Source organism: Amblyomma americanum, chromosome 1 (assembly GCF_052857255.1).
Source record: "Amblyomma americanum isolate KBUSLIRL-KWMA chromosome 1, ASM5285725v1, whole genome shotgun sequence".
In the NCBI taxonomy this organism is placed as follows: Eukaryota; Metazoa; Arthropoda; class Arachnida; order Ixodida; family Ixodidae; genus Amblyomma; species Amblyomma americanum.
The window spans coordinates 394,211,099-394,235,813 of record NC_135497.1 but is presented as its reverse complement, the minus strand read 5'-3'; the positions used below and the strand labels follow the sequence as shown (position 1 = coordinate 394,235,813).

Genomic DNA, 24,715 nt, shown 5'->3' with positions numbered 1-24,715 from the left:
TCACGTGGGCTCTGGGGCACTCGGGGCTCGAGGGAAACGAGGTCGCGGACCTGTCAGCTCGAGGGCACACCAACCGAGCGACAGACACCCCCGACCCGGATACCACACCCGAAATCCCCACTGCATACAGTGCACGGCTCCAATACTTTAGGATGCTTCGCCAGCATTACCCCCACCGCATAAACGGCTAAATGCTCAGGAGGCACGTGAATGGAGACAGCTCCAGACCGATACCTTTCCTAATCCATATAAGTACCACATTATTTTCCCAGGCCGTTACAAAGGTTCCTGCCCGTGGTGCGAAGAACGTCCCACAACCTACCACATTACAAGTGGATGCGTCGGACCAAAACCATTACAGCTAAAATTCCCTAGAACGAAGGAGCAGTGGGAGGCCACTCTGCTCGGCTCGGACATTGCCATTCAGCGAAAGCTGATTATGCAAGCCCGGGCGGCAGCGATAGCCACTGGGGTCCTGAAATGAGGACACCACCCGTTCTGCAACCTTTCCTTTTATGATTTTCTTTCATTTTTGTCAATAAATGTTTCAACAACAACAACCCGACGGCCGGCGATGAAGATGGGCCGCATCGAAATGGGGGGGGGGGGGGGGGGAACAGGTTTCCACATCCCTCCCTCCTTAAATGTTGGCCTACGGTTGAACTCATCCACGACGTAGGGGCCACGAACGTTGCGGTGATGACTGCAAGACAGTCGTACAGGCAGGGTGCCGGGGTCATCCGACGAGCAGCAAGGTCACCGGGCACCCGTCGTTGTCCCGCGGCAGGCATCCAAAATTAGCGTGTTGGGAGGGTGTTGTTAGCGCCGACGCGCCTTTGTTGGAAGGTAGAAGGAAGGGCTGGCCCCGCCGCTCTCGTAGCCGCTGCAAACTGCTCGCCGGAGACTCCGAAGCTCGATGACTCACGGCCGCAAGGCAGCAAGCAGGGACCCATACAATGGACAGCTGGCCGGGGCAGTTTTTCTTGAACTCTGCATATCGCATTTGGTAAAATGCGGAGCAATGCGAGTGCCAAACAATCCTATCTGGCACCGCCCAAACGCTCGGTTCATTTGAACGTGGCTGCCTCTCTTCACTCGAAGCAAATTCGCGGTTCGCTTTCCGGCATGGTGACATTAAGCTCACTTGAGCTGCGTTAGCGTCTCTGGTTCCGCGAAAAAATAAATTCTCTTCGCAGCCGTAAAAAAGTACGAAGTTCGTTTGAACAAAGTAAGCTTTCTATAGTTGAGCGAGACCTCTCGGCTTAGCGAGGTTAAATATACAACAAGCAAGCCTGTTTGCGCGTGCTTGTGCCATGGTACGACTATGTCCTCCCAAAAGCGACAGGCAGCTCCCGAAGAGCCTTAGGCTTACTCGCTCTGACACTTGCCGGTGCCAACAAAGGGCCAAGTACAACAGCTAGAACACGATGCCACGAGGAGATACGTTTCTGCCAAGGTGACCCTAACGCGAACTGCACCTACCGTTTCTCGCGGTGTCGCAGCGCCCCGGTGCTTTTCCTGTAATCACGACTGCAATCCATATCAGCTGATTACGGCACCCGGCTGCCAGAGCCAAAGAGACAGAACAGAGAATATTTACAACTATGTACAAGAAAAATCGGGCCACCCTCCCGGCTTCCCCATTCACTCGCTTCTGGCTTGCTGTTCTCCGTGGACGTCTCGGTCTCGCTCTCCATGAGCGGACCTCGCAGGTTCACCTTCAAAAGGTGTACCGATGAAGTGCTCATCAAAAGCGTAGCATGCATGGCAATTCTCCCATGCTGCTATTACGATCATCTCGCTGTTAAGAAAGCACCTTAGCCTTGCTAGCAACTCCGAATTCGGGTCAGGCCTAACACTGTTCCAAATCCGGGCGGACATTCCACAACTGACTGTCGTCTCTCGTCCCAAGAGCTTGCCCCACGTTGGGACGCCATTGTGGAAATATGGGGGGACCAAGGAAGGGACGACCAAGCGTTAACACTCATATGCTATTTATTACACTTGCAATTAATACACAGAGCGGGCCAGCTAGCTACAAAACATCAACGAGGCATTCCTTGGAAGTAGAAGGCAACGTAAGAAGGACTTCCGACTTACCGGTGGGGGCAGGGGCGCGACTTCGGAGGTATCGGCGGCGAACTTTTGTATGCGCCGATAATGGCGGCCGGGTTTTCCGTGCGCGCCGCATGCTTGGGGCAAAGCCGTTCCCTAGCATTTGCTGGGGAAGGCGACCAGAGCGCGCGTTTGCTGCACTCGCTTCGCTGCCTGGAACCAGAAGTCCAGCGGCAAGGCACATCGGATCCCCGTGCGCGTGCCGCGGAAGGTGACGAGAGCGTGCGGCTCCAACCGCTCGTAGCGCTGGTCAGATCCCGAAGAGACTCTGTCCGGTCCCGCAGAATTCCGCGTAACCTACCAGGTGGCGCTCCCGTCGCCGTTCCCTTTCCCCCATGAGGGAGACTTCCCTCCTCGCCCAACCGGTGTTGTCCTGATCCAGTATGAGTAGGGATCCAAGGCTCGATCCGAGAATTCGAAAGCGCGCCATGAGCCGGTGCCCGAGCGGACTCGCTTCGTGGGCGGGTGCTGCCGTTCCAGGCGCAGCTGGGCTCCAATAATTCCGATGTAGGGGGTGGGGGCAGGTACGCGCGGGATGCCGAGATTTCGGCTTGTACCCGGCGCGCTTCCACAGCTAAATCGTTCAAGTCTCCGCAGCGATTTCCCCGCAGATAGAGAGCAAACGTGGGGTGGCTCTGTCGGACTACCCTTTCCACTCGCTCCGCGTTTGAAGCTCCGGGATCGGCGTAGTCGGAAAGCTCCTGCATCGCCCTGACGTACTCGAACAAAGATTCGTCAGGGGCTTGCGTGCGCAGCTCCAACTCCCGGCGCATCCGCAGCTAGTAGTCGTAAGGAAGGAACTCCTCCCTGAACATCCTGCGGAAATCGGCCATCGTGCTCGCGGTGTGGCCGACCAACCGGTGCCACCGAGTGGCCTGATCGCGGAGCGCAACAGGAATCACTCTCCGAAACATATATCCGCGGAGTGGGAGGGCAGACAGAGGCAGAAGGCTGTCTCCCCGCCGTATTTCCACAACTTCGTTAGCAGCGTTCAAAAAAATTTTGAATGCATACTTATTGTCACTTTAGGAGTAATTTGACTTGTTAAATCATGTCCGGATGCTTTCAATGCCTGCACTATATTTTTTTTATCCCTCCAATGCCACTCTGTGTCAAGGCCTGTATTATTCTTAGTTTTTTTTCTGCTCTTCAGTGCATGTAATCGATTATTTTTTCGCACCCTATGCCGAGGCGTTGGGTGCATTGAGAGACTGACATTAGTCAGGCATCCGTGCCTTTTTGTCAGCCTCGTAGACAGGCGTGTACTTTTTTGTGCCTTATCTGCATGATATAATCTTTCAGATTCAAAATTCAATTCAAATCAGGAGTAATATCAGTACGCAAATTCTAAGTGCGTGACATGATTATATTAAATAAGAAAATTCTCAGGCAACCACATCGGGGGGTGGGCAGATCACCTTAATCGTCGGACAATGAAATTTATTCCATCCATCCATCCAGGCATCCATCCGATGAAATAATTTGCAGCAGATTGGCTCGAAAGCTCTTCCGATGAGAAGGTCGATGAGATGAGAGAGCATGTTCAGTCCGGCGGAAAAGACGCTTTCGACACGCGAGTGAAGTGGCACATCACATTGAGCCTTCCTCGGAAAATTACTGTTTTTTATGAGGAACTCCAGACTAATCTTTATAATCGAACTCTTCAACCCGCCGCTAGATATCCTTTCGCGGTTTCAAAAACACTGGCGGCGACATCGCTGCCCCACTGTCGTTTCTGGCGATAGACAAAGACCCCAATCGGTCTAAAACATGGACGGAAATAGGCACGTAAACAGCCGTATTTGCGTTCAGAGCTGTAGTGCGTCCCGATACCACTTTCACTTCGAACATGAAAAAGGCACGAGCGTTCGTTACACGGTTGCACCAAGTAAGCAGCGAGCTACGATATCCGCAAATAAGAGCCATTGGCGCCATCTGTCGGCACAGCCGCCACATTTAATTTTCTTTCGCAGATCATCCTTTCCAGTCAAAGTGCTTGACAAATGGAGGTAGGCTGGAAGAGGTTGGCACAATTCATTTTCCAACCGTTCTCACTGCACCAGACCTAAAGTAAACAGTTCAAACTTTCTACAAATCAAATGTAACCAAGATGGTTCAGTCTGATGCAATTCTGTGTGCGCGTGAGTGACAAATTTGAGTACACGAAGTCTGCAGATTTTGAGCTTGCAAACAATTTGGACAGACGAGTGCAACTGAGCGTATACTAGCAGTAATATTGCAGGAGCACGAAAGTGGCGAGAACTGCTAATCTCGACCTCGTATTAGCTCAGTGTAATTTGAGCGTCACCCATAGGCGTGCAAGGCCTCTCCATAAAGGCAAAGTTTACGGCACTGCCCGTTCACGTCTGCAGGGTAGCAGCAGACAATACGGTGCAAAATTCACGCCTACCTTCTCCACATCTATATTAGGGGGGGGGCACTGCAACCCCCACCCCCTCGGACCCGCCTATGGTGTGGGCACTCAGTCGCCTAAGCGCGGTGGCCTATACTCTCTCGCTCTACCTCGCCTGCTGGAGGTACGGAGTTCAAACCCCAGCGCCGCCGGGCACCGATCGGTCTCATCTGAGATACGTACAACACTTCTACCCCTGGCCTAGTGGAGCAGGCTTCTCTGTGGTGAACTGTTTTAAAAATGCCTGTCTATTCCCACACTGAATAGGCCAAAACAACTTTTTCATAGTGCTCTTTGGTCCACGGTGCTCTTGCCATTAAAATTTATCATCAATGGCCAAAAAAAGTGCAAGAAATTATAAAAATATTTGGAAACTATTGGCAGTCTGGCTCGTTTTTATAGTTTTTAATTGGTTTCAGTTGTGTTTTCTGAGCATGCTTGCAAGGCTGTAGCTTCATCGGCTTCATTGGCTTGGTTTAAAGCGGTGGAGACACCAAATTTTTGGTTGGCCTGTACTTTGTTTCAAATGTTACGTATTGTCCCAGGACGCGTGATACACTCTGCGCAAATCATACATGTGCGGTAAATAATTTATTATTGTATTATTTATACTGAGCGATTTCGGTTTCGGTTTCTGAGCGCCGGGGTGTGCTGCGACGTCACGATCAGGGAAGAGCAGCAACCCTGGTCACGTGGGCCCCAAAAGCTATGACACACGGAGTGCTGCGTCGTCTGCTCTCATACACATGCTGTGCATAGCAGCGTCTTTCGAAACCATGTGCCGACAAACTTAATTGGTCGGTACGGCAGTATGTTGAGGAAAGCCGAGCGAGCGAGGAACGACACTCAGTCCTTAAAGGGGCTGCGAAACACCGCTTGAACGGATGCTGGTTACACTTCAGATGGATTCTTTATGTCGCACAGATGCTGACTCAAAAAGGATTACGAGAATCGATGCATAGCAACGGGAGTTATTCACGAAGAAATTTCAAAATACGAGCAAACGAAATGCTGCCCTCAACTCTATTTTCGCGCAGCTTCCCATTCCTATTTCACTCTCCCAATGACGACACACTGTGCGACCAATCAAAACAGCCAATCTTAGCACGTGGCGGAAGTTTACACTCCATGGTTGCCTGTTCTCTGTAACTCGTTCATGCCAAGGCTGGCGGCGCCGTTTGCATGGTTACAATAACCATGTGAACGCCCAGCTGACTTAACGATGCTTCATCGTCACCTCGACGGCGCAGAAGGGAACACTGATCAGTGACGTTCCCTTACTTATGGATCCCAACTCGAGTGCGAGATACTGCGACGGTGTGACAGCCTGCGCAAGATATCTGACACATTTAGCATAGCGCGTACCTCTACTGATTACCGCCAACCATCGCCCCTAGCGCGCTGGTTGGTCACGGCGAGCAAGGAGCGCGCGCTGTTGACTGGGAACGTGGCCGCCATCTGGCGACGCCGCCCGGTGATCCTCCACAAGCTGACGATGCGCACCGTCTGCTAAATGTGAACTGAACGCATCATTCCTTGGGACCGAAACGAACGCTTATAGAGTACGATGGCTCGATCGGATCAACTCCGCAAAGCCGCTCTCAGATATATAGACAGTACCCATAAGTGTTAGTGCTAGGTCGTAGGATGTTTACAGAGAGGCGCAAAGTCCGTCGATTCAAAAAGTAGCCAGAGCCTCTACTGCTATATTTTTGTTTTACTTGCTTTACGGTGCTTTTATCTACGGCAAAGTTGGTTTTGTTAATGTAATATAGAACACAAAAACTTGACAAAACATATCTCAAGTTATTAACACAATTTGCAATATATTTACTCTTTATCCAATGATAAAGCTTGCCCTCCGTGATGTCATATCCGCTGCTAAAAACCGCCACTGTATGGTGACACCGTCAGTGCAATGAATTTGTTTTTGCGAGCTAATTAAAATATTAAAAACAGGAGTACACGTGGTATGACCGATGCTAATAGCATCACTATAACTCATTCTATGCAACCAACGGGCAAAACAATGCGTTTAAAATGTGTTTCGGGGCCCCTTTAAGAGGGTTCACCAGTGACAGTGTCCATAGGAAATACATGGAAACTTTCAGAAGCGTACCGTGTCTAAAAATGGCTCGATTTTAACGAGGTTTGTGGCAGCGTTTTCTTCTTTAATGAATGGAGGAAATGTTGCAGACAGATATTATTTTTTAATTTTCAGTTTTTAACAAATCAGAAGTAAATATCCAAAAAATTGCACTTCTAGATATGTCGGTCAGTCATGTCATCTCGTGAAAAAACTAAGCCAAATATCAGAATTTCGTCCGCAACATTTCCTCCCTTTTCTTTCTTGATTGTCAAGCCGCAATTTTCATTCCTATCGAGCGTAATATTTGCGTTTTACAGGCTCTGAAACTTGTGTATGCATTTTTTGTGGGGATTTGAAATTCGCGCCAAATTTAAAGCGCGACTTCGCTCCATCTGGCGTCAGAATATTTTGTCGCTACTACACTCCACTACCAGCCTCATGGTTGTCTGTGTTCGTGCGCGCAGGTTTTTACTCAGAACTTGGACGGACCTGAGCTCTTTCTTTCCTTTTTTCTTGCTTGGGCTGTATTCGGAAAGGATTTCTGCGTTTCTTTTTTGCTTGAGCTCTTGGTGCGGAAAGGAAGTGGAATGCAAGGCCACACCCAAAAGTGCCCCCCCCCCCCTTCCCCTCCCGGCAGCCACACAATAAGGCATTGTTAGTGCCAAAATACAGGAAGGGGGCTCTCTATTCAGTACAGTGTGGGAGAACAGCATTGTTCCTTGCCCAGCGCAAGTGTGCAGTGACCTAGGTGTGGATACAAGTCAAGGATGAAGCTGCAAATATTCCTCATAGGAGGGCTTCGAGCCGATACCGGCGCTTACATGAACCCGCAAGCCTGGTTGTTTGAAAACCGGTACTGGTACGCACGCCGAGCCGGCAGTCGACGGGTCAGGTCCAATCGATTCCGCCGAAAGGGGTACGTGTCTCAACTCGGCCTTGAACCGATGTGCTTGTAAACGCTGTTGGGTCGAAAGGTAGGGTTATTGAGAGGGAAGGGGATAATTGCGAACTTGCTTTCCACGTGCGCCGTCGCACCTCCGATACAGCGGTGGCGTGCCTTAATATTGGAGGCTGCAACTGCTTGCTCGACGCTTGGTTTCGCTACAGCTAAACCGGCCTCGAATCGCTAAAATCAAGTTCATGTAAACACGCAGTGGTTCAGTTGGATTGGCCATGCTCAACCCGACCCCCGAAACAACCCGACGCTATCGGGTTCATGTAAACCGGGCTAATGGTGTAAACTGATTGTCATGACGTAGCGATTAAACTCATTTCACTGAGGCACGTGCTAATCACCTGCGATTTCACGCTATACTCGCGGACAACTATATATGCCAGCGCAACAGCCCACATCAAGGGGAGAAAGGACCGTCTCCTTCCTTTTCTTTCTCAGCCCCTGCTGCACTGCAACTGCGACGTCATGAGAACCGGTCGAAGCCAACGTTCGGCTTTGGCTCCAAGCTAGTGAAACCAGAATGTGTCGTATCGGTATCGAAACATCGGTTCTCTAACGAATCTTTGGTCGAGCGTCGCTTGTTTTCCCCGATTCTCCTCGCGACCAGGCATATCTCTGCCAGCATGTTCGCGTTATCAATGCAGGTGCTGTCCACTGTACGCGGGTAAGGTGGATAGATTGGAAAGGTGTGAGAACCGGCCGGTGAAACATGGCCCCGCAGCGCGCCGAGGCCGTGCGGCGGCGCTGATGGCAGAGGCGCGGTAAGGCGCGCAGCCAAAATGAGCGAATCGCGTAGGCTAAATTTAACCACTCAAGCGAAAATGAGCCCGTTTTGCTTATCGCGCGTTTTCTGCTAGTGTCAAAGAATGGATCTTTATCATAAAATAGTGTTTCGTCAACCCGCATCATTATTCCCATGAAATGTGCTGCTTCACACGCCGAGTTTGTATTGCATAGCTGGACTGAAGCGCGTTTTGTGCGTGCACATTTCGAGACGCTGCCCAGGATTTGAGGGACGCTGTTAATGCTGAAGCGGAAGGTGTCGGAATAACTTAAATATTAATAATAATGGTTCTTGAGGGAAAGGAAATGGCGCGCGGTATATGTCTCATATATCGGCGGGCACCTGAACCGCGCCGCAAGGGATTCCACCTCAAGAGGCGGTAAAGCAAGACATACGTTCCTCTGAATTTCGTTCAGAAATCACTAGCATAATAAACACTATAGCTGCTGAACAACTCGGAGCGATGCACCAACAGCTCATACAAGCCCAGGCACAGCTGATACAGTCCATGATGGATAGGATAGAGGCTACGATCAACTCACGCTTGGAAAAACATGAAGCCGGCATCAATAAGCTTTTCGAAGTTGTACCTCATGAGGAATTGCTTCGCAAGCTGCGCGCAGTTCAACACGCTGTCTGTCCTGATCCAGTATCTCCAGACCAGCAACATGGCAAACAAAAGAAGCACGCAAAAAAGTTGGCGGCGACGCCAGTCCACTACACCAAAAGAAACAATTATATGGCAATGGAACTGTCGCATCATACGCTGAAACCAAGCACAACTAGCAGCATATATCGCAAACTCCCCTAATCCCCCCATGTCATTGCTCTGCAAGAAACGGAAACAAATCGCATTCATATCCGCGGTTATCGCACGGCAGTCCTTACGCCACGTACGGCAATCTTGACACTCGCATCCATGCCGGTGCTAGACCGCACACCGAAAAACACGCCAGCAAGCACGGACACTCAGTATAGGCGATGCGCGCGCCCCTCGCGGCGAAATGGGCAGACCGGGTGGGAGACGCGCGCCGGCCCGCGCCGCTCAGATGCGGCAAAACTGCCTGGGAGCGCATCGTATTTTTCCTTCGTTTGTTGTTTTGGTAATATTCTGTGGTCGCAGATGAATTGCAGCGCAGGAGTCAGCAATAGCACATACTTGAACTCACCAGGGACAATGTTTTTCACGTCCGCAAACAAGTTCCACGAAGAAAAGCGACAGGAACAGTGGATTGCTCTCGTCCCGACGGGCAGTGAGCCGGCAATCATGTCAGTATTCGCCGCTTGACGTCGTTCCCAAAAGATTAAAAGAAGGCACTCTACAAACCCCTGCATTCGCAATTTTTCTCACCTTCTGAAAAGAATCGAGCTATTCCGCAATGTTTCCCTCGTATTTTCTGTTCCCATTTAGCCTACCCGATAGAAGGAAAGGGCCTGCACTAGGAACCGCAGAACGCGTCTGGTGGCGTGCACCGACGTAGATAGTTATTCCAAAACGCTCAATTAACCCGTGGTTTGGTCTATATTCTCCAAACGGGTCACTGCGTCCGCTATAGCATGCGTAAGCACCAGCACCATGTAGAAAAATTAATGAACTGGCACAATGGCGTTCGCTGCAGTGACCGTGAAATACGGAAACGGCATCACCAGATTCATAGTGTGTATATTGTGTTTTCTTGACATTTAGGTCGCCAATTCAAGTGATTTTTTCCAATATGTGAAAAGAAGTAGCCGGCGCCGCTGTCAGGCACCAATCTTCGCTGTCATATCTGAGCAAATAAAATAAACTACATAACCCTTTGAATTTACTGCAGAAGACTACGTCATTGTTCCGTCTACCGAGAAATGCCGCTTCTTCTGCATACCTGGCAAGTTGGCCGATGTAAGGTTTTGATCAGCTTCCCGTATTTCAATGCGTTGTTTTCTGATGTCTCTCTTGCTTAGAATTGTATTTCAATACGTTATTTTTATTTCTCTTTCTTGAATAAAATAAGTTCATTTGCTTTAGTTTTTTTTTTTGTGCGTCCTTACACTCCTTGTTCTTTTTTTTTCCCCGCACCTACCCCCTTTTCTTCCAGCTTCACCGCCGTTTCTATTCTCGAGTGGTTTGACGACCCCCCCCCCCCCCTCTTCCCAGTTTTTTTCTACCCGTCCTTCGCTCTCCTCCTGCTGCCTTGTTACAGTGCTGCCTTCTAATTGTAAAGAAAGTCTTTGTCAGTACTTTTGTTCTCTTTTGATGATTGTAACTGTTTTTTCCCGGGAAGTGCCCCACAAACACTCGGCTTCGACACAGGCTAAAATGTGTTCATTTTCCAATAATAATTCAGTCTCTAAGTAAAACGATAATAAATTTTATAGTTGCGATGATTTCCTCTCTGACCATACAGACGCGAAAACAAAAATTTTTAAGTCATGTGTATCTTGACGGCAAGTAAAAAAAAATCGAAATCGTATGTTCCAATCGGAACATTTGTAAGGGTCTGCCTAGTATGCTGAATCAGCGACCTCCTGTGCGCATACCAGTGCGATGTGGAGGGAATGATCAAAAGGCGTCTTGTTGATGTTCGCTGCGGAGACCGCCGCTACATGCCGTCCTTTAAAGGCTGTTCTGTCATCAGGAGAAGAGGAATGCGCCCCACCGGAGAGACAATTGAAACCTTTGAAAATAATTCCGCCTGTCTATACGTGAGTTACCTCAATTATTCGCACAGACAGGGAGATGTCTCTATCTATGAACCTAGCCGGCCGACGTACGCGAATTTTCAGACATTTCGTCAGCTTCTCGTATTTTGTTTCCACTTCTCCGTTTCAGCTCCCCGTCCGTTCATTCCTTTCCTTCTTCTTCCGCACGTTTTCCTTCATCCTCCAGGGGCACCTTCTTGGCAGCGTTCTTTTTCTTTTCGCTTTCTGAGCTTTTGCCTAAGTGCGTCCTCACCTCTCATAACAATCTCCCTCCGGCTGTCGCGTTCGGTCGACGTGCTTGTGACTGGCTTTGTGTCGCGCTGTACCACACGTGGGGGCTGCCACAAATCTTATTCTGTATTTTTCTACTTCTTTTTTCATCGTGTTTTCTTATCCTCTCCCCATGGTTTTGTTGTGTTTTTCTCCTTATTCTTGGGCACCCTTATCCTTGGGTCGTCTGCTCTGTTTCTCGTGCTTTCCTACTTGGAAATAAACGCCCAGCATAAAGCCAGGGCTCGTCCTTGTCTCTCTATCTGGTGTATACATGGCTTGCACCGACGTCATCAACAGGAATGCTGGGATACGCGGCCGCCATATTCATGACCCACCGCCGCTCCGTGCGCACTGGAGTGGTCGCGGTAGTGCCAGCTCGTGTTGTTTTCCGCGTGTGCGTAAGCGTTGCAGTCTCAGCATGGTCAACTGCGCCGTTGTGGGCTGGTCCAATCGCAGCGACGTTACAGGGAGAAAGAAAAGGCCAACTAGCGCGAGGTTTTTCTCTCTGCCGAAAGTGATCGAAAAACAGTGCGAGCGAACCAAGACTCTGAGTGCGAAGCGCCGCAGCTTGTGGTTAGCACGCATAAAACGTGCTAATTTCAACCACGAAAGCCCCAATGTGCGCGTCTGCGGTGTGCATTTCATAAAAGGTGAGCCCACTGTATGTATCTCCGTTTTATAGAAAAAAAGCCAACACGACTACGTGGAACGCTTTGAAAACAGCTTTGCGTCCGCAGGAGAACCGTCCAACCTGTTCGACGAGACAAATCCAGACTGGGCCCCGTCTCTCAGTCTCGGCCACGGGACCAGGCATGCTGATTCCGCGCGGCACGATCGCAGAGCAAAAAGACTCGCTCACAAGCGACGGGCCGATGTTGAAGCGACAGCAGTGGCATCGGAGGCGTCGCCGCGTGCCTGTCCCGATTCCCCACAGCCACCGCAAGCCGAGGAAGTCAGCGCCGATGAAAATGAGACAGGTCAGTAGGCATTTTTTTTCCATAGTAATGCATGGTCATTTGTTTTTGCTTACGATGCATTCCAAGGCCTTTGGTGCGTCGGTCCGCTTACCTAGTGCTTGTGATGCCTAGCCAGCATGCAGTTTCGCTGGCTGCCACTCTAGTTTACGAGCTTATAAACTTTTTTTTTATACAGGAATCGCTGCTCAAACCGACATGACCATGCAAGATATACAGGCACTGGAGCAGCATTCTGTAGTGCTGAATGAACATCTGTACACATTGCAGAAAGAGAAAGAGCAGCTCGAGGTGACTGAAGACTCACTGAAAAGTTGTGAAGCAAAGGTGCGACTGTACACTGGGATGCCAAACTTTGCTGTTTTATTTGCTGTGTTCGAAGCACTAGCAAGCTTCATTTCACACAATGTCAACAATAACCTCACAAAATTTCAAGAATTCGTTCTGTTCACGATGAAGCTAAAAGTAAATCTGCAAAACGCTGACCTTGCATTTCGGTTCAATATTTCAGAGGCTACAGTATCGCGCATTTTCGACAAGTTGCTGCACGTGGCGTATTGCAGACTTAAAGATGAAATAATCTGGCCCACACGAGATGCTTTGCAAAAGACAATGCCACAGGCATTCTACGACTCGTTTGTTGCGAATGTAGCAGTCATCATCGATTGCTTCGAAATCAAGATAGAAAGGCCATCATCGTATCTTCCAAGATGTGAAACATGGTCCCAGTATAAAGGTAGCAATACAGCCAAGTTCCTGATTGGGATTGCTCCACAAGGTGTTGTTACATATATATCCGAAGGTTGGGGAGGCAGGGCAAGTGACAAACATATCACCGAACACTGTGGATTTTTGGACAACTTGGTGCCTGGAGACGTTGTACTCGCAGACAGGGGTTTTAACATCAGCGAAAGCGTTGGTTTCTACTGTGCAAAGCTTCACGTGCCAGCGTTTACCAGGGGAAAGAAACAACTTTCAGCAGAAGATGTGCAGAGCACAAGAAAGCTCGCAAACGTGCGAATACACGTGGAAAGAGTAATTGGACTCATTAGGAATAAGTTTATTTTTCTGAAGTCTGTCTTGCCAATAGATTACGTTGTGTGCCGGCCAGGAGATGAAGTCGCACCACTCGACAAAATTGTAACTGTGTTGTGTGCTATCTAACTTGTGTGCATCAATTGTTGCTGCACCAAAGGACGCCACTGGACAGCAGGCTTCAGGCTCAGTGGATGAGTGATTGTGAATCCTGCTTCAGCATGTCTGAATAAAGCACTGGACAGCAGGCTTCGGCCTCAGTGGATAAGTGATTGTGAGTCCTGCTCCTGCATGTCTGAATAAAGCAAACTCAGAATCTGCTGACGGCATTGTCATTTCTCAACGCCAGATTTCAGCGTGTCCCATATGGGCCACGTGTGTTCCAGCCTCAAGACGCACTTCCAAGGTTGAAACATGAGGCAGCTGTCCAAGTTGTGTTACAGGTTGCTTAGCCTTTGGGTCCTTTGCACTCTGGACAAAACCACAGTGTAGTTTTTGTGCTCGCTTGAGTGCCACGCATGAAAAGTGGAACCATTTGTAGTGGCAGGATGCGTTGTCGCAAGCAACCATCTTTCCAGTTTCTGGTCCACGGCAAAAACAGTAGACATCACTGGGAGAGTTTACCACTGGACCAGCATGCTGCCTGGTGAAGTAGGTGCTGAAAAGCTCGGGCAGGATTGCATGAATGAAGAATTTTCTTCCAGCAGCCAGAATTTCCTCACAAAAGTGCCTGTCTTTCTGTATTCTCTCCACGTGCAACAAATTAGGTGTCCACACCACGAAGTCGCACCACTGAACATCACATACAGCCATTTGTGTCTGCACTTGGTAGAAATATCCGTGTTGTCGCCGTAGCTGGACTACACCATTGACAGTTTCCAGGCAGGAACCTGCAGTAGCCATCTCTGTAACGTCCTTCACTTCCCTGAGCGAAAATGGGCACTTAAGTTCAACAACACCCTTCCCACAGCATGCGCAACAAACAAGACCGTCTGGTGTTGCTCCAACAAACGGATATCTTGTACTCAGGTGCAGCCCCGACTTGGAGCACTTGAACATGTCGTGCTTCTCGGCTTCACTGGTTTGGTATGCCCTGAAGGCACGGGGCTCATTTTTCACTCCCCATGTGATGGCAGGCGTCTTCAGCGACTGCTTTTCAGGATAGCATATCAGTTTTAGCAGTGATATGCTAGGGTTATCAATGCTTGTGTGGCACACTCTTTTCATTACAGAAGCAGTCACCCTGCCCGCTCGGTACAAAAACCAATTAGACGAGCTGCTCTGTTGCCTTGTCAAAGCTTCAACGGCCTTTACGGTCTCTTCACTTATAATTATTGATGGCATGACATCATTGGCTTTCTTAACCAAAACATCCAAATCATGCGCCAACATTTCTTCGGAGTAGAGGTTTCTCAAACGGGCATCATGCATCGGTACAGGATTTTGAAAGTGTCCATCATATCCGGGGAGGACTGAAAAAATTGAAGGAACAATGCCGGCATCCTGAATTGAGCCGTAAAGCTTGGTACGCTCCTGCTCTGAAAGTGGCGGGACATGAGCCCGCTCCTTGACTGGACCTGCCTCAAAGGAATTGCTATCAAGCTGCCGCTTTTTCCCTTTAGATGATGTGAAGTTTATGTCCTTGAGTCGCTTATATTGTACTTTTTCGACATAAGCGGGCAGCCACATATTATCCTTCTGGGTGCAACTTCTTGACTTCATCATTTTGATGCCGGTCTCAACTGCAAACAAACAGGCTCCAACATGGGAGCATGCTTCCCCTGCTCCAGCCATACATGTGCAGTGCGCAGTGATCACAGCGCCATCCTTCTTGCACAAAATCCACACTTGGAGAGGTTTGTGCCCCAGCCTCTGTGAGTGGTTCACCTGCGAAGACAACGAGAAAAAACGTCGGCTTTACTGACCTATCGTTTCAAAATTGCTGCGGTTCAGTTGCACTTTGCCTAGGGATGTCGTCTTAGAACAAAACATTTGAGCCGTTTTTTTTTTCAGAGTTGCGGTGCACGAACTTGTCTGTCTGAACCTGCTCATTTGCAATGCCATTCAGACTGTGCAAAATAAAAACAAAGGCACATAATGGGAGCTGCAACTCGGTTCTTTTAATCTGTGGGAGACTGCGCTGCCCAGCTCGGACTTGGCTGTTCAACGCCGGGTCCTCGAGCGAGCTACCGAGGTCATCACGAAGCAAAGTATTCTGATCACCTATATTTGACCTCAAGTTCCGTTTTTCTGTTTGTTTTTTGGAACCGATAAGGTTTTTCCGCCTCCTTTCACGCTTTGCGGGCACTTCACGTGCTCGCGTACATACATAACCGAATGTCGCGCTTCAGATGCGCCGCACAGAGCGCTTAGCGCAAACGGCGTACGGACCATTCGTCACAGCTTTGCTCATACAGATTAACAAGGTTTGCAATCATCAAATGGATTCGTAATGCTTACCTCGCCGAGCAGGACAACTTTGCCGTCCTGGAATTCCTTGGCAGAAAGGTGCTTCACCCAGCCGCTTGTAAAATAATTGTGGGACTCCAAAGCTTTGTACGCTTTCATGTTTTCCAAAGTCACAAAGTTCGCGGAAAACACAAGATACGTGACGATGTCGCCGTGCGAAATCTCGGGGAAGCCACTCACATCGGCACTTGTGTCCACTCCGGGCCGCAGCGTGTATGGATCGATATCATCGCACAGATTCAACTTGTCTTCGTAACGAAGGCGAATACTGCCGATGAGTTCAGAGTAATAACCCGCGTTTAAAGGTTCATGCGGCGCCATAGCAGGCACAAATCGGATGAAGAAGAGCTGTGAACGGTGCCGGTGCCACGAATTTGAAAGCATCCGCGGCAGCACAGCACTGAACGAAGACTGAGCGACTGGGTCACAAGCATGGTCGCCGGGTCAACGAGCAGGAGGATGTGACGTCACGTGCAAGCCATGTATTCATGTTCCCGCACAGTTTATCCATCGCTGTGTCACTCCAACCAGCCCAAATCGCCGCCACCTTGCTGCAGCAATCCCGAAAACCTTCCGACGGCCGCCCCAAACTAGGCGCTCGCACAACCCAGGCGGCCGCGACTCTCACAACGGATTTGCTCCGGTGGCCACCGGCGGCGCTGCCTGTTCGCCGAGAGTGCTGCCACCTGGGTTCCTGCACGGTGCCCATACCTCGACAGAGCTCAGCTCACGCGGGCACACATATGGCCTCAGTTACATTCGGGCGACCGCCCGTCTGTGTTGGCAGCGTGGTCAGCAAGACTCACCTGCACGCAACCAGCACTAAGCTGCTTCGGTATGGTTCCGAGCCACGCGGTAAGAATCGCTCCCACGTTCGAGACCCGAGTACTGAGAGCGTCGCCCATGTGGATTCCGGGAACCAAGTAGGGGGAGCGAAGGCCCGCGGAAAGTCGCCGCAGGGAGCGCCAAGCACCTGACAGCACCGAGTGCGGCTACACTGGATACACTCTTGGCGAAGCGGAGTGGCCGCCGCAGTGAGCCAGCGGCAACTATTTTTCCCAGTGGTCGTGACACATTTGAAAAGCCGCTGAGTCGGCTGTTAGCTGAAGTGTAGTCGGTACGTCTTTACATGCAGAGAAAAGGATTATTAAAGTGTAGCATTTCACTTCATAGAAATGATTGCAATGCATCCGTTTTTTTTTATCATTAAAAGCTGGGCATCTGCCGTCATCATCACACGTTTTAGCCCTACGGTAACTTGTTACAGGAGAGGCTGTACGCTAAAACGTCTTCTTGCGTGCGCCGCGCTAACCAGAAAATCCGGCGTCCGATAACACGGTAACGATATGCTACAACTCTTGTTACGTCTCGCCTACAACGCGCGGTATAGCCGGCGCGGATGCAACGGACGCCGCGGCTTCGTTCATCGCGGCCGCAACGCCTCCCGCCAAGCGCGTCCAGGCAGGTTTCAGTGCCACGTGTCGTCGTGCGTGCGTGTGTGTGTGTGTGCATGTTTTGCCCACGCTTGTCAAAGCGCGGCAGCCGGGGAGAGGAGCTCCCCAACTGGGAGGCGAGGAGGTCTGACCGGCGCCGGCCTGGCGGACGCGCCCGTCACGTCTGGACATGTTCAAGCGTCGCCGTCTTGTGCGACTCATCCCAAGCCGCTCCTTCTTGCCCTCGACTCCGAGGGTATATAAAGAGAGCTGCCCCGGACGCCAACGAGAGACTCCGATTTCTTCCTTCGAGTAACGTGGTCGCCCTGACCGGCTGCTCTTTTGCGATGCCAGAATAAACAAGTTGTTCTGTTGCCAGTCGACTCATCCTTTGCCGGAACCTTCGGATGTTTCCAGCTTTGCCCCAGGCCGCCAGGCCAACGCTACCCTTGGGGCTTGAAACCCAAATGCAACAACTGGTGGCAGCGGTGGGATCCCGACAACGGAGGCCTGCAGCGAAGATATGCGTTCAACTGTATGCTGAGCAGCACAACGACCATCCGGGAGCAGTGCAACGAGCCCTGTGTGATGACTGGTTGCCTGCAGCGGAACGACTGCGCTGAATTCTTGGCTGCGAGGTTTGGTGAGTGCGGGACTTTCTTCTTCTGAGTTTTGCCAGGCTTTTGTTAGTGTCAGAAACAGAGCTGGTAATTGTGTTGTCGTTGCTGCCGGGTTAGTTTGCGGCAAGACAATAGTAGGCAGTAGAGAAAGCAGCATTCGGAGCAGCCATGGATTTGAAGTCGTTGCGCAAACCGAAATTGCTGGAGCTTGCAAGAGAGTTGGGTCTGGATGTCTCAGACAAACTCAGAAAACCAGAACTGCTAAGGGCTATTCTTGAGTTGGAGGCTGAGGATGACGAGCTGTCGGAATGCCTTGAGACGATTGAGGAGAGGGAACAAAAAGTAAAAGAGAAAAACGAGCGCGAACGTAAAGAACAAAAAGAGAAAGAGGAGCGCGAACGTAAAGAGCAAAAAGATAAAGAGAAAGAAGAGCGCGACCGTCAACACGCTTTGGAAATGAAGCGTCTCGAGGTAGAGATGGAACGCGCTCGTAATGGAAGTCAGGCACACGGTGCAGGAGAACGGGTATCGTTCAAAATGACTGACCTGATGCGGCCGTTTAAGCTTGGAGAGGACATTGGTTTGTTCCTGGTTAACTTTGAGCGAACGTGCGAGAAGCAGGGGTTCTCTCGGGAAACGTGGCCACAGCGCTTGCTCACTTTGTTACCCGGCGAGGCGGCCGACGTAGTCGCTCGCTTGAAGAGAGAGGAGGCAGAGGATTTCGACCAAGTGAAATCGAGTCTGCTAAAAAAGTACAGGCTGTCAGCGGAGGCGTTCCGTCGGAAGTTTCGGGAAAATGAAAAAGGCAGAAACGAGTCATATACAGAGTTTGCCTACAGGCTTATGTCAAACATGCAGGAGTGGCTCAAAGAAGAGAAAGCGTTTGGTGACCACGAGAAAATTCTGCAGTGTTTCGGGCTGGAACAGTTTTATAGTCGGTTACCTGAGAACGTGCGGTACTGGGTCTTGGATAGGCCAGACGTTAGTACAGTGGCTAAAGCCGCCGAGCTAGCCGAGGAGTTTGTGACGCGTCGGGCTCGCGGAGCTAAGGACGGTCAAAAGGGTGAATTTGGCTCCAAGTCTGAGAGGCCGAAGTTCACACCCCTGAGAGCAAGGGGGGACACGCGTAGTGCGGATGCGAGTGAAAGCAGTCCGACCGAACGTAAGGAGACGGCGGCAGCCGCAGCCGAACGCAGAAAGCGGTTCGAGGCGAGGCAAGCGCGCGTGTGTTATACGTGCCAGAAGCCGGGTCACTTTTCGGCGCAGTGTCCAGAAACAAAAAGAGAAGTCGTGTGTTTGTCATTATGTAGCACTGACGAGAACATGAAGCTTCTCGAGCCTTACATGCGAGACTTCCTCGTGAACGGGAAAGAGTGCCGAGTGCTTCGTGATTCCGCAGCTACAATGGATGTAGTTCACTCCTCTTACGTAGAACCCGATATGTTCACGGGCGAGTGCGCATGGATCAAGCAAGCCGTGGAAGCTCATAGCGTGTGTCTGCCCGTAGCAAAAGTGCTTGTTGAAGGACCTTTCGGAGCACTTGAGACGGAGGCCGTAGTGTCATCTAGGCTGCCCCCCCAGTACCCGTACCTATTTTCGAACAGGTCCGATCACCTCCTGCGCGAGAAGGGGCTTTTGTTTGGTGAGGCTAGCGTTCAGGCCTTAACCGGATCGAGAGTTCGGGAGCTCGCTGCAAAGGCGGTAGTTGCGGGGCCGACGTTGTCGAACAATGAGAAAGGGTCGGAGGCGCAGCAAGGTGGTATTGAGAGCACGTCCGAACTGAATAAAATTGAGCCTGTAGCGTTGAAGGCACCAGGTACTGGAGAGGAAATGCCCGACAAGGGAAAGTTAGAAGAGCTTCCGGTCGAGCTTCCGGGACTAGGCTCAGTGACGAACAGGGAAGACACTGATCAGGTCATTAGTGACTTACTCAGTAAAGCACCGCTGTCGCCTGAGCAGAAAACCGAACTACACCAACTCTTACAAGAGTTTCAAGGTCAGTTCTCTGAGAGGCCTGGTAGGACTTCTGTCCTTACTCATGATATAGAACTTACCTCGCCAGAGCCAGTACGATCCAAGGCGTACCGGGTGTCACCCCGCCAGCGCGATATTATGGAGGCTGAGGTAAAGAAAATGCTACAGCTCGGTGTTATTGAGGCGGGTGAGAGTAATTATACCTCCCCTTTGATTTTAGTTGAGGTACCGGGCAAGGAACCTCGTCCTTGCGTCGACTACCGCAGGCTTAATTCCATTACTAAGGATCAAATTTATCCGATCCCTAACATCGAGGAGCGCCTTGAGAAAGTTAGTAGCGCTCAGTTTATTTCCACCCTAGATCTTGTCAGGGGTTATTGGCAGGTTCCACTTACAGAAGAGGCTAGTAGGTATGCGGCGTTCATTTCACCAATGGGAACATTCCGTCCTAAAGTTTTGAGTTTTGGTTTGAAGAACGCGCCATACTGCTTTTCAAGCCTCATGGACAAAGTGTTGCGGGGACAGGAAGAATTCGCTTTACCGTATTTAGACGACGTAGCGATATTCTCCGCATCCTGGTCTGAGCATATGGCACACTTGCGGGCAGTGCTAACCCGCCTGCGCGAAGCGGGCTTGACAATCAAGGCTCCCAAGTGCCAATTAGCACAGGCCGAGGTTGTCTACCTCGGTCACGTGATTGGACAGGGTCGTCGCCGCCCCTCTGAAATAAAGGTAGCCGCTGTGCGAGACTTCCCGCAACCGCGCACGAAGACCGATATTCGGTCGTTCTTAGGTGTCGCCGGCTACTATCAGAGGTACATCCCCAGGTACTCCGATATCGCGGCTCCCCTGACGGATGCTCTAAGAAAAACAGAGCCCCAAACAGTCGTCTGGAGCGAGACAAAGGAAAGAGCTTTTAGCGCCCTAAAGAGCGCCCTAACAAGCCAGCCTGTGCTACGATCGCCAGACTACACAAAAGGGTTCGTTGTTCAGTGCGATGCTAGTGAGCGAGGCATGGGCGTTGTACTGTGCCAAAGGGACAATGGAGAAGTGGAACACCCCGTCCTGTATGCTAGTCGTAAGCTGACCTGTCGTGAGCAGGCGTACAGCGCCACCGAGAAAGAGTGTGCGTGTCTCGTGTGGGCCGTTCAGAAATTGTCATGCTACCTAGCCGGCTCGAGGTTTATCATTGAGACGGATCATTGCCCTCTCCAATGGCTGCAGACCATATCTCCCAAAAATGGCCGCCTCCTGCGCTGGAGCCTCGCTTTGCAACAATATTCCTTTGAGGTGCGTTACAAAAAGGGGAGTCTCAACGGTAACGCCGATGGCTTAAGTCGAAGCCCCTAACGTAGGAATCCGCCTCAAAGTTGTTGGTTACTGATGTTTTCTTCCTGAGGCAGGATTTTTAACATATTGCTTTTGTTTAGTGTTTCAAAGTGATTATGTGCTTTCTAGTGCAATTTTCCAATTTGTGGACGCGTTCTGAGTGCTGCTTGACTACTGTAAGGAACTAGGCAGTAGTATAAAAGGGGAAAGAGCCTGGCAGAGCTTAGTGAGGGTTGTCTCGTGCTTGCTGACTGAGCGGTTGCGTTTCGGCGTAGTTCTAACGCTTGCTGGGAACGAGCACAAAAATGGCAACTCTCCCGAAGTGACTTTGCAGTGTCCTATGTGATCCTGAACCCGAGAACGAGGCCTTCTCTGTGCGCTGCGCTCAAGCAACGTCGAGGGACGATCGGTTTCGATTACGAGCATCATCGAGCGACATCCCTCTGGACAGCGGATGCAGTCCCCTGACCATCGGGATCTCCTTCTCCCGGCGGGGCGGTCTGTTACGTCTCGCCTACAACGCGCGGTATAGCCGGCGCGGATGCAACGGACGCCGCGGCTTCGTTCATCGCGGCCGCAACGCCTCCCGCCAAGCGCGTCCAGGCAGGTTTCAGTGCCACGTGTCGTCGTGCGTGCGTGTGTGTGTGTGTGCATGTTTTGCCCACGCTTGTCAAAGCGCGGCAGCCGGGGAGAGGAGCTCCCCAACTGGGAGGCGAGGAGGTCTGACCGGCGCCGGCCTGGCGGACGCGCCCGTCACGTCTGGACATGTTCAAGCGTCGCCGTCTTGTGCGACTCATCCCAAGCCGCTCCTTCTTGCCCTCGACTCCGAGGGTATATAAAGAGAGCTGCCCCGGACGCCAACGAGAGACTCCGATTTCTTCCTTCGAGTAACGTGGTCGCCCTGACCGGCTGCTCTTTTGCGATGCCAGAATAAACAAGTTGTTCTGTTGCCAGTCGACTCATCCTTTGCCGGAACCTTCGGATGTTTCCAGCTTTGCCCCAGGCCGCCAGGCCAACGCTACCCTTGGGGCTTGAAACCCAAATGCAACACTCTCCAGTAGATCAGTTTCCGCGTAACGCAGCTTTAAATGTTTGCGGTTATTCCTTCTTTTCTAAGATAAGGCCGGAGTTAAAAAAGAATTCCTGTGGCCATGTTGGCGAAATTTAAAAAACCAAATCAAGTTTTAAAATTTACACGAAAAACTGCTCGTATTCTACAATAACTATACATTCCCCGCCTTAAAATGTGAACACATGTTTCCGGTACCCTAAGTTGGCAGACGCAGCAGTCCTGACGTTTGCCAACGCCCGTTCTTGTAGAGTGCCGGCTATGCTTTATGGTCGTCATTTCCCCTCTTTTGCCCTTTTGATATGCTTTTAATCGTTCTCTCCGAAGCCTAGCTGTGGCGTTCCTTTATACCTCTTTTTTGATTACAGTCCAGAAAAGGCGCGCGAGCCTCCATTTTTGGTGTTTCTCTTGGGACACCTTTAATATACGAGAAAAAACGTTGCCTCCTTCTCTTTTCTCCGGCAAATCATACCGCAGACGCACTGCAGCCGTTTTCATGGCAGTGTGGCTCTCTGGGTGTTTACCCTGTATAAATTCGTCCGAAGCGCTTGACAATGGTTTTCATAACCAGAAAACAAAGCAAAGCATAGACTCCTGCGAATTATGCTCATTAATTAAAAAGCTTATTTACTTGACTATCCTATTTCGACAGGTAGGCATACACAAACATTAGTTGCGGTTGCATTTATCTGGGACCCAAATAGCTATGTGGTCCTATCGTAATTCGTTGAAATGGATCGCATCACACTACTGGCCTCGGCTTTCAGTGCACTACAAGTCTACAAGCTTTTTGACGGGCGGATTTATTAGGCTCGGTCTGGGTGGTGGCATGGTTGAAATTTCGTCATTTCGGCAAGGACTGTCTACAAGCAAATGTGACGCCACGGGAAGGTGCCACACTTTCCTTACTAAGTGTGGCGGTCTAGACTTTTTCCTAAATGTAGTCGGCAATTTATGAGAAAGCGGAAGTTCTCGCGATAACACTGCGTAGATCTCGAAGTTCAAGACTGAAAACCTCAAGCGTTCCTCTCAGAATTGTTCGCTATCTTCAGGCTGTCATTCTTTTACTGCCGTGCCATCACCAGTAATATTACGTCATATATAGTGTGCAGAGTGCAAAGTTTGCTCGCAATCCTGAAGGATGCTTCTACGGATATGAGGAGCCTGAGTGTGCTAATAAACATTTTAGCTCGAGCGAAAAAAAATTCCTGTCCAAATTTCCAGGGGGGGTGCAGCCGACGAAGCCAGTGGTGCCTGTTAATGCGTCCGTGCTAGCGGTGCACGGCAGTTGTTGTGAGCCCGACGAATGGGGCTACCGGCCGTCAATGTGTTCCTGGCTGCTGTAACGTACTAGTCTCGCCATGTAACCTACTGTACCTCTCCTACCACTAGCACATGCGAAAAAAAGGCCAAGGACACATATATGCGTCGCCTATCGACAGGGAATGAGAGTAGCCTAAACGCGAAAAAGCAGGAAAATTGCTCGCTGTAATCGTCCCGCTATCAGAAAGTCAGCATGTATGTATACGCACGCCTGACCTGTTGTCTGTGAAAATGTTCAAGGCAATTCTCGATATCATGTTTTACCGTTTCAGTGTTTTAGCAGCACAGTGAGCTGCTGCTGATCATAAAATATTTTACGACTTCGTTGATTGCCTCCGCCGTAAATTTTATGATAGCGACACGTGAACATCTCGCTAAATATAGAGAACAGCGTACGCAGCTTAAGGCACAATACAGCCGCCAGTGGGTTTGAACACGGACGCCCAGAAAGGGAGCCCGCGCGGGCCGCTGCTTCGCGCTTTCGCTTGAATTTTACGACGGAGCAAGAAGACGGGTATCTGTCAGTTGACGTGGCGTTATAGCCCGCGACGCCACGGATTGGGTGAGTATTTCTGCAACATGAACTCGCGCCACAAGAATTCGGTCAGCGAGCCACTTCCCCAAATGTGTGCACTTGTTCAGGACTCCCCCTCCGTGACCCATGGGCTTAATTAACTCGCGCGAACTCCGCGACTCGCTACTGTGAACGCACCTTTAATACCCATTCACACTTGCAACTCGAAGCAGTTCCGGGGCACCGTTTCTCACACTTGCAAGGGTGACCTGCTGGTCTCCTCTATAGTTTGATTCTCGCCTGAGATGAGAAGTCTTGGGAATCACGCCAATCGCGCGCTTTCGAGAGTTTCGTCTGCATTGGCCCAGTGTCCTGCGCCCTCGCGCTCTGTCCTCTAAACTGTTCTGGTCCCTCGCTTTAATAGTGTACTACAACAACCTGAGCGAAGAGGGGGATGTCGTGGCGGTTTTGATGTGCACCACGGCCATGAGCGTAAGGGCGCGTTTCTCGAGGCCGGCTTGCCAGCCTGAGTGCCGGCGGCCGGCGTCCGAGAAATGCACTAGTATTGTTTTTGCACGTCGATACTGAGGTCTGCGATAGAGTATCGTTTGCCAATATTGAGTTGTTTGTAGAAGTGATAACAGCAGTACAAATTTCTACTAAT

The 24,715-nt window shown here is 50.5% G+C and overlaps 1 protein-coding gene across 1 annotated transcript; it reads right to left on the bottom strand.

Moving 5' to 3' along the window:
• Positions 1-13,445: 13,445 nt before the first annotated feature.
• Positions 13,446-16,222, bottom strand: LOC144123399 (uncharacterized). The gene is made up of 3 exons (XM_077656239.1): positions 15,781-16,222; positions 14,539-15,207; positions 13,446-13,469 (listed from the first exon to the last, which is right to left on the bottom strand). The coding sequence occupies exons 1-3, from the start codon at positions 16,171-16,173 to the stop codon at positions 13,446-13,448; spliced, it is 1,086 nt and encodes a 361-aa protein (XP_077512365.1). The 5' UTR covers positions 16,174-16,222.
• Between the last annotated feature and the right edge of the window lie 8,493 nt (positions 16,223-24,715).

Coding starts and splice junctions, on each gene's coding strand:
- LOC144123399 (XM_077656239.1), bottom strand. CDS start 16,173: ATGCTTTCAAATTCGTGGCACCGGCACCGTTCACAGCTCTTCTTCATC. Junction 15,208..15,780: donor AAGTTGTCCTGCTCGGCGAG/GTAAGCATTACG, acceptor TTGTCTTCGCAG/GTGAACCACTCACAGAGGCT. Junction 13,470..14,538: donor CTGCTTCTGTAATGAAAAGA/GTGTGCCACACA, acceptor CCTTTGGTGCAG/CAACAATTGATGCACACAAG.